General features: G+C 42.9%; 1 protein-coding gene across 1 annotated transcript; it reads left to right on the forward strand.

Moving 5' to 3' along the window:
- Positions 1–2,297: 2,297 nt before the first annotated feature.
- Positions 2,298–3,275, forward strand: LOC111412528. Its single transcript, XM_023043466.1, has 3 exons — positions 2,298–2,649; positions 2,752–2,948; positions 3,048–3,275. The coding sequence occupies exons 1-3, from the start codon at positions 2,298–2,300 to the stop codon at positions 3,273–3,275; spliced, it is 777 nt and encodes a 258-aa protein (XP_022899234.1).
- The last annotated feature ends 6,942 nt before the right edge of the window (positions 3,276–10,217 follow it).

A 10,217-nucleotide genomic window follows, 5' to 3' on the forward strand; every position in this document is an offset into this window, starting at 1 on the left:
ATAGTATAAGCCCCGACTCTTAATGGATCGGAATGCTACTTACTTTACTCAACTTAAGCGATGGTTTAGTAATAAGTGTATACGTTTTAGCGGAAGCTTACATCTTCGGATAATAATTTAAATAACAATATTTCAAATACTTTAAACAAAAACACTGAATCATTTTTCAAAACAACAAAATGTAATTTATTTGAAGAAAACATAACTTGTTCTCGCATTCTACATTATTCAAAACTTTAAAGAAATAACATTGGAAAACATTTTATAAAAATAAATTCAAATCACTTATTCACCGGATTTCCATGGGCTCGTTGCATCACTCTCCATCTTCTCCTCCATCCATGCTCGAGGTAGAATTCCTTCAATCTGTAGAGATGAGATTAAACCCGTGAGTTGAAAAATTTAATAGGTGTCATAGGTGTATTCGTAATCAAGCTATACATTTCAAAACATTAATTTTATAACTTTTCATACATGCCGTACCCGGAGGCACCATTTGACATGAAGGGGTATGCCGTACCCGATGGCACCATTTGACATACGAACATTTCTTCAACATAGAGGGGTATGCCGTACAGGAGTACCATTTGACATACAACCATTAACATAGAGAGATATGCTATACCGGAGTACCATTTGACATACAAACATTAACATGAATCGAAACTTATAACTTAACACAATTAAACACATTACACCTCTACCTACCTTGATTAATGCTTTTGAAATTTTAAAAACTTGGATTGAAAATTTCGATGAAACTTGGATGTTGAAAGAAATGCACTCTTTGGATGTTTGAAAACCGTTGAGAATTGATACTTGAAAACACTTCTTAAACTTCTAGAAAAAATAGCTTTCCTCCCTGTCTTTTTCTCTCTTGGAAACTCTTTCTTTAGTATGTAAAAACTTTTGTTTTTGGTGTGAGACAAAATGAGTGAAATGATGTCTCTATTTATAAGTAAATATCCAATAACTTAAAGCAAATGAAGGGTCAAATTTCATTTAAGAGAGAAAACATAGGTGTCATTTAAGTTTGAGGTTAAATGCTTCAATTTAGTAGGGGGTTTTTATTGCCAAAAACGTGGGTGGCCCTTTGAGAAAATAATTGATGAAAATAAATATTTAAATTCTAGAGAAAAACGAGAATTTTCATTTCAGGCAGCTTCGGTCGACCGGTTGTAGTCCGATTGACACTGCACAGCTTTCAGTGTTTCTAACATAACTTCTTCTTCCAATATCCGATTTAGGTAATTCAAAGTGCGTTGGAAAAGTAACTCAAAGAGCTACAACTTTTATTTAGATATCATTTTCCAAATCGAATGTTTCCTATGTCGAAAATGGGTCTCAAGTGAGACTAAAAATCTGAAGTATACTTTAATCATCCAATATTCTTGTCGTAGTGCCACTAAGGTGTCTCGAATTATTTGGGGTTCTATAGATAGAAGACTCCGCGATTAGACTAGGGCTATTATTCGCTTGAATCCCTACATCCACAGCTTTGGTGAAAAGAATTCCTGTCTTTAGAAGTCAATCCCACTAAACTACACTTGTACGCGCATCCATCACAAGCGCAGGCAGAGCATGGTGGTTTTATGGTTGATGCTCAAGCCCGACCACCAAACCCCACAACTGGCGGAGTAGGAATCTCGGGCATTCACAATATGGCCTCGCACTCGAGATCGGTCGTCATAGATTCCGGAGAGATTGCCCGAATCATTCAAGAAGGAATTACAGCTGGTCTGCAACGAAATGCTCAGGGGCCAACGGGTTTTACCCCTAACACTCCATTCACGCCGAAGATACTGTCATATCCCCTGCCCAACAGATTCAAATATCCTCGCATTAAAGAGTATGATGGGACGACCGACCCAATCAACCATCTCAATATATATACCGATATCATGAATTCGCAAGTTGCGCCGGATCATGTTATGTGAAAAGCTTTCCCGCAAACGCTGACTAATGCTGCTAGAGATTGGTTCTCAACATTGGAGCCCAACTCCATAGCCTCATTCTCAAATTTGGCTGATAAGTTCTCAGCCTTCTTTGCAAGTAGCAAGTGAATCAGAAAGACTGTGGCCTCTCTCATGCAACTTCGCCAGGGACCAAGTGAAACCCTACGAGGATTTATGACGAGGTTTAACAAAGAAAGGCTTCAAATACCCGACCTTCACATCACAGCGGCTGTCTCCGCCCTCACTTGCACCATAAGACGTGAAGCTTTCAAGATGTCCTTATCAAAGACCCCATCGTAGACAGTGACCGAGCTCTTCACCCGAGCTGAAAAATATATTAATATGGAGGAAACACTAAATCCAACGAGACATGATCCTTCCCATGAAAAGGTCGAGAAAATGAAGCAACATGATCCCGTTTCCCGATCAGAGTATCCTCGGGAAAAACGCAAGAATAAAGGTCGACCAGGGCCCCTCACCCGATTAAACAACTTCAAGGCAAATATCTTAATGGAAATCAAAGATATGAAAATATTAAGGCGGCCTTCAAGAATGAAGTCGCCCCCTAACACGAGAGATAAGAGCAAGTATTGTGAATTTTACCAAGATCATGGGCATATCACGGAAGATTGTCAAGCTTTGCAGCGGGAAATTGAAGCTCCCATTAAAAGAGGACTCTTAAGGAATTACATTGGTCATGATAAATGCCCGAAGAATGATCGTGACAATCGGAAAGAGCTTGGAGCCGGAAGCAGGGCTTAACCCACTATCAGGACCATTAATATTATCGTTGGAGGCATAGCATCTGGAGGAGACACAAATATTGGGCGAAAGCAATATGCCCGCCAACATGCTCATACCTCGAAGGAATCCCATGATAAACTCGAAGACATTATCTTTGGAGCAAGATATTTGGAAGGAGTATCATATTTTCATGACGATGCCTTGGTCGTCTCTGCAATTGTGGCTAACTTTAAAGTAAAGAGGATTCTGGTTGATAATGGAAGTGCAACGAACATACTCTCATAGGAGGCTTTCGCGAAAATGAAGCTCTCTCATAAACAGCTCAAAGCAATAAAAACTTCTCTATAGGGATTTGGTGGTGGAGTCATTATCCCTGAGGGCATCGTCGAGCTTTCGCTTACATTAGGTTCTGGTAATGCACAAGTGATAGAGATCACATCCGTCCAAGTGGTTAATACCCCTATGGCTTACAACATCATTCTTGTAAGGCCCCTACTGAGCAAGATCCAAGCCATTGTATCAACTTTCCACCTGGCAATGAAGTTCCCGACAAGCCATGGCATCGGAGTAGTTTGAAGAGACCAAACAACTGCCAGACAGTGCTATGTTACTAGCATCCAAGAAATGAGTACATACATCATGCAACTTTCAGACCTCGAGCTCGAGCCAAGGGGTAGACTTGCCCCGGTTGAGGAATTCGAAGTGGTAGAGCTTGAGCACGAAAAAAAGGTAACTATTGGTCGGGATCTCAAAGCCAGCCTCCGGGAGGAAGTCATCAATTGTCTGTCCCACCACATCGATGTTTTTGCATGAAAGGTTGAGGATATGCCAGGGATTGACCTTGAAGTAGCAGTCCATAGACTCAATATAAGCCTAGGGGCCAAACCTGTTAAGCAAAGGAGGAGATAGTTTGCACTGGAAAGACGTGGTTATTCAGAAAGAAGTTAGCAAACTGGTGAGAGCGGGGTTCATAAGGGAAGTCCAATACCCTGATTGGCTCGCTAATGTTGTTCTTGTGAAGAATGTCAGTGGTAAATGGAGGGTTTGCATCGACTTCATAGATCTCAATAAGGTGTGCCCTAAAGACAGCTACCCGCTACCTAGGATTGACAATCTTGTGGATAGTGCATCCTGACATAAGCTGTACAACTTCTTAGATGCATTCTCAGGATATCATCAAATCCTCATGGCCGAAGAAGACCAGGAGAAGACTTCATTCATGGCTGATTCAACCATATATTGCTATTGGGTGATGCCATTTGGGTTGAAAAATGTTGGGGCGACATATCAGAGGCTCATCAACAAAGTCTTCGTCGATTTGATAGGGAAGAACATCGAGGTCTATGTAGACGACATGGTTGTAAAGAGTAAGAAGGTATAGCAACGCATATCTGACTTGGAGGAGGTGTTTGCCACCCTACGAAAATATCGGATGAAGCTTAACCCAAAAAAATGTTTATTCGATGTATCTTCGGGAAAATTTTTAGGCTTCATGATCACTCATCAGGAGATAGAAGCTAACCTCGATAAGATCCAGGCCTTAGCAACAATGGAATCGCCTAGAACTAAGAAAGAAGTGCAAAAAATGACAAGGAGGGTAGCAAACCTGAACAGGTTCATGCCCTGAGCAGCAGACAGGTGCTTCCCTTTCTTCAAAGTTTTTAGAGGCAGCTAATCCTTTGAATGGCTTTTCAGGAGCTCAAACAGACATTTGCATCTTCTCCTATCCTCACTAAACCTGATCCCAGAGATACTTTGTTATTATACTTAGTCATATCTCAAAACGGAGTAAGCGGCGTCTTGGTAAAATAGGTCAATAGAGCCCAGCAACCCATTTACTACGTGAGTAAAGTTCTACTTGATGCGGAGACCAAGTACACTTTGGCCGAGCAACTTGCTCTTGCCCTAACAACGGCAGCACGAAAGCTTCGACAATATTTTCAGTCTCACCCCATTGTGGTGCTCACCAATCAGCCTCTGAAACACATCCTTCAAAAGTCAGACATCTCAGTGAGATTACTAAAGTGGGCAATTGAACTTAGGGAGTTTGACATAGAGTTCAAACCCCGTCTGTCCATCAAAGCCCAAGCTTTAGCGGATTTTATTACAAAACTCACACCAAATCCTCGAAGGCCAGAGGAGAGCTTGAGTACTACAACAGATGTTTGGCAAATTTTCGTGGATGGAGTATCAAACTCCTTGGGCTTAGGCACAGGGGTCATCATAACGAGCCCGAACATGCTCATGGACATTCAGTATCCACTCAAGTTCGAATTCGAGATAACCAACAATGAGGTCGAGCATGAGGCTATCATCATAGCCATGGCACTTGCCATTAATCTCGAACTTGGAAACATCAAAATCTTTAGTGATTCCCAACTGGTGGTGGGGTAGATTGATGGAACGTTTGAGAAAAAAGACGAGAAAATGAGCTTATACAGCTTAAAAGTTCATGATCTCCGACGAAAATTAAAGAAGTGTGAAATTGTGAAGATTGCCCTGGATGACAACTGCAAGGTGGATGCCTTATCAAGGCTGGTATTCATGGGAGTAGATGGACTTGACAGAACAGTACATGTCAGATTTGTGACTGAACCTAGCATCAATTCAATCGTTAGGGTCATGGACATTGATCACGAGTCATCATGGATGGACCCAATTGTAGACTTCATAACAAATGACAATCTTTTAAAAGACCCTCGGGCATCAAGGAGTGTCCGGTCAAAAGTTCCAAGATATTGCATTATTGATGGGGTCTTGTTTCGCAAAAGCCTTACACTTCTGTACCTTAGGTGCCTTAAGCCTTCGGAATCCTTCCAAACCCTAGAGGAAGTTCATGAAGGGATATACAAGAACCGTCAAAAAGCTCGGGCAATAGCCTTCAAACTTATAAGGTACGGGTACTACTGGCCTACCATAAAGAAGGATGCCGTGGAATATGTGAAGAAATGTGATAAGTGCCAGAGGTTTGGCAACGTTATCCGTTCTCCCTCAGAGGACCTTACCAACATCTGCTACTCAGCCCCGTTTGAGTAATGGGGGATCAATATCCTCGGCCCGTTTCCAATAACTAGAGGACAATTGAAGTTTGTAGTGGTAGTAGTGGAGTACTTTACAAAGTGGGTTGAGGCCGAGCCCTTGGCAACAATCTCAGAGCCTAAGATAAGAGTTTTTGTTTGGAAGTTCATCATATGCAGGTTTGGGATACCAAAGGTCCTCATAACTGATAATGGACAGCAATTTGACAATATACAATTCAAGGATTTCTGTTCCAACCTAGGGGTTGACCACCGCCTGACGTCAATTTCTCATCCCCAAAGTAATGGCCTAGCCGAGGTCACCAATCGGATCATATTGCAAGACCTTCGAACAAGGACAGGAGATGCAAGAGGTTCTTGGTCCCACGAATTGCTTTCCATACTATGGACATATAGAATATCCCATAGGACTGCCACCAGAGAGACCCCCTTCATGTTAGCTTTTGGAATCGAAGCTACCATTCCCATTGAAATAAGATTACCTAGCCAAATAAGACTTAATCTAGAAGAAGCAGGGCACACCACTGAACATCTCGACCTCTTGGAAGAAATTCGCGACCAGGCAGCCTTAAGAATAACCTCTTACCGAGATAAAACAACAAAGTATTTCAATAGAAGGGTGAGGCTGCGAAGATTCAAAGCTGGAGATTTTGTGTTGAGAAAGGCTGAAGCCGCTGGTCATGCTCTAGGAAAACTTGGACCAGTTTGGGAAGGACCTTTTGAAGTCATACGACAGCTCCCAGAAGGTGCATACAGTTTGAGGGACACGTCGGGAAGCCCACTCCCAAGGCCGTGGAACGCCAGTAACTTAGTATATAACAAGTAACTCGCTCCACCATATTTTAGAAATAAGGCCTACATGTCAAGTCAATTTTTTTCTTTCAATAAGGCCTTCATGCCAAGTTTGTTTTTCGGCCTACGTGCCAAGTCAATTTTTTTCAATAAGGCCTGAGTGCCAAGACAATTAATAGAATATTTAAAGTTAAATTCGATGATCTACAAATCAAAGTCTTGCCCCGCTTAAACAACTCAAGCCTTTCCCCGAGCAAGCAAATCAAAGTCTTGCCCCGCGCAAGCAAATCAAAGCCTTGTCCCGCGCAAGCAACTAAATTTAGCATTATCCCGCACAAGCAACTTAAGCCTTGCCCCGACAAGCAACCCAAAGCCTCGCCCCGAGCAAGCAAGCACTCAAAGCCTTGCCCGAGCAAGCACATATGACATACCAATCCCAAGAAATGTAAATACCCGAGCACTATGGGGTATCCTGATCACTCAAAGCAAAAACCTCGTTAACAACCATACATGTGCTCGAGCTTATTTATTTTGATCGAGAATCACAAGCTCACAGGTTGAGACTTCGAGAGACCTCAGGAACATGTAAACGAGATCAATCATCAAAGGCAACGTATTGCTCGAGCTTAATTACACAGAGCATGCGATCTATACGAACCCAAGGCCTTAATCGAGCTTGTTACTGGTTCTTCAATTTAGGTTACCTAATTTAATGATCGAGGTACAATGATTACAATTATCATTTCTTACAATTTAGTCCTTGAGATAATGTTCCATATCTTACCCTCAGATCAGCTATTACCTTCGCCTAAAACTTCATATGGATTCTCTTAAAGTCAAGCTAGGTCACATCATTTAGTTTAGTCCTCAAACGAACTTAAAGCTCGAGCAAAACAAAATCAAAATAACATAATAAGAGAGCAAGTTAAGCTCAACAAGAATACACTGAATTCAGGCAAAAATAATCATTCACTACAAGTAAAGAGCCAAAAGTATTCAAAAACAAAAAGAAAACAGAAACTAGTCTATGTCCTCGGCTCCTTCTCTCGAGGTCGGGCTTCCTTGCTCTTCCCCCACATCCTCGCCGTCAATATCGACCTCTTGGTCATCAGTGGCTCCCTCGGGCTCCGAAAGCTCGAGGTCTTCAGCAACCTCTGGGATGTTCTTCAAATCCTCGAGCTTTGCATCAGGCTTGCAAAAATGCCCGAGCCTCTTTTAAAGCATGGAAGTACGAGCCCATGGCGTACTCTCCTTTTAGCCCACTGAATTCCTCAAATGTTTTGAAGTCCTCAATAGTGATACCCCGAGCTTCAGTCAGACAAGCTTCGAAATCCTTCTTCAAACACTCTATCTCAAGCTTTAACTCCTCGACCTCGTCCTTGGCCATCTTAGCTTCTTCCCGAGCCTTCCGTAGGTCATTCTTGGCTTCATCACGTTCCTTCTGAAGAAGGAAGCGCTCAACCTCCATATCAATAATTCTTTTCTCACGTGCCCAAGCAGAACTCTTGAGCTCAGCAGTTTTTTAGGCCTCATCTTTTCCCTTCAGAGAAAGACCTCAGGTAATACTCAATGTCTGCAACATATAAAATCCAAGCTTAACGATCAAGCCATAGAAATCCTTAAATTACACAAAGTAAAATGAGCCAGCTTACCTTCAACGTAAGGGATTCAAGAGCTTTCGTGCCCTCATCGAAGCCGAGGTCCTTTCGATACTTGTCCACGATGCTCGACACCAGAGGATACCAATCGGGATCTCAATTTTGAAAAGAGGGCACAGGAAGGACCTCATCCTCGAGGTCAACAACCTCGAGAGTACTCCTCGACCGAGGACGTGACCGAGGAGTGGCAATCGAAGTTTCGTGCTCATGAATGGTCGGGGATTGTCCTCGGGTAGATGGCTCGCCCAGACCACTCCTAACAGTCCCAGGCCCTGAATCTCAAGGCCTCTTTTTTTCCTTTTTCTGACCTGGGGCTCGAACTTGAGGGCCCTCGACTTCTTGTTCACGGCCTATCGAAGAGCTGAAGGGTCGAAAGTCATCCCTGAAAAGACAAGTCATTAGCTTGAGCATAATTCTCAAAGACAGATCGATGAGGAAAAAAGGTGAAAGTACGATCCCTACCCTCGGCACATTTCACGTCTGCAAGATCAAGAATATCATCCCTGAAAATGTCATCTATATCATAAACAAGAGGCTCGAGGTTCTCTAACATCACCCTATCCCTTTCTAAAGACTCGAAATAGGCCTGCCCTTCACAAAACCTGGCCGTGTCGAGCAAAACCCACCTAGGACCAAAAGGAAAGTCAGAATCCTGAGGTATGACATGAAACCACTTTTCTTTCCAGAATCCCGAGGTACGACATAAAGTCAGAATCCTCCTCGAGATGAAAGATGGGCAAAACATGTATATTGAGGCAGCTGTTTCAAATCGAAGACCATTCTACAAAGGTCGATGTATGGGTTAATACCTAGGTACTACAGGCTATAAAAAAGTAGGTAAGCATCCTCCATCCATTTGGCACGAGCTGACTAGGGTTCATGTTGTGCTCAACCAGTAAAGCCACAAAGAAGGGGTGCAAGGGCCATCTAAATCCACCCTTTAGCGAGTCTCTAAAAACTAAAAACTCTCCATTCCGAGCAATAGTCATCCTATCCTCACCCCCTAGCGTCCTAATATCACACTTAGGTATGAGCCCATGCTCCCTAGCCGTCAATATCGCTAGATGCTCCTTAAATTTACAAGAGAGGTCAGGGTACCTAAGGGGAGTCGGGATACCTTGTGCCCAAGGATGTGCATTAATGGGCACAGCCATGGGTATGATCGAGCGCTCCCTGTCCTCGGGGGTATTTCTCGAGGAAGAGGACGAAGACTCACTGCTACTACTAGACATCCTGACCTAGGCAAAAAAGTGTCTAAAGAATAACTTAAGGTCTCGAGGTCTTACCTTAAAGTCGACGCCTAAAAACCCACCAAAGTTATGATCCCGACGATTAGCTAGAGAAGTTTACTGAGAGTGAAAAGTGAAAAATGAAGTGAACAAGGTATTTATAGGCAACAGAAGATGGTAGTCCCAAAGTCACTACCCCGATCGTCAGATCTGGCCACGTGTCCTACATTTGTCCCATATCGCTTTTTACCGCCTTTTCTTATTTAGGGCTTACCTCAGTACCACGTCAGCCCTTCTGAACACCTGTCTTCAAAAACTCCCTCTAGCTTACGTACCCGAGCTCTCTGTCTTCTGGCTTTTGCACCATATCCTCGAGAATAGGTACACGGGGCCAGTGATAGTGACATTCCCTGCGTATCCCAACCACTTTCATCCCGACCATTTGTGAGGGCATTTCTTACGATTTTCGATCATTAGTGCTCGGGATTCATTGGGTCCTCGGGATATCCTATGCTCGACCTTGTTAATTTTCATAGGATGCAGGATTTCCTCGAGAATAATACCTCGGGAAAATCCCTTGAGGCCCTCAACTACCATCTTCCTCGTATTAAGGAGAATGTCTATCCCCTAAGAACTCTTATCTGACACGAATACTTCAAACCACATCTCCTAAGTCCAAGAAAGTCGTCTTAACAATTGGTCTTCTAATGACAGTAGGATCCAAACACTGCTTTCTCATAAGACTCTATCGGATAAGGATACCCAAATAGTTGAATCCTACCAGGAAAGCACCATACACCT

This window comes from Olea europaea, chromosome 16, assembly GCF_002742605.1.
Source record: "Olea europaea var. sylvestris chromosome 16, O_europaea_v1, whole genome shotgun sequence".
Classification (NCBI taxonomy): Eukaryota; Viridiplantae; Streptophyta; class Magnoliopsida; order Lamiales; family Oleaceae; genus Olea; species Olea europaea.

What these genes read in the sequence shown, in the direction of transcription:
- LOC111412528 (XM_023043466.1), top strand. Translation starts at nt 2,298, where the DNA reads ATGGAGGAAACACTAAATCCAACGAGACATGATCCTTCCCATGAAAAG. An exon ending in ACTCTTAAGGAATTACATTG is followed by an intron (nt 2,650 to 2,751) that starts GTCATGATAAAT and finishes TTATCGTTGGAG; the next exon opens with GCATAGCATCTGGAGGAGAC. An exon ending in TTAAAGTAAAGAGGATTCTG is followed by an intron (nt 2,949 to 3,047) that starts GTTGATAATGGA and finishes ACTTCTCTATAG; the next exon opens with GGATTTGGTGGTGGAGTCAT.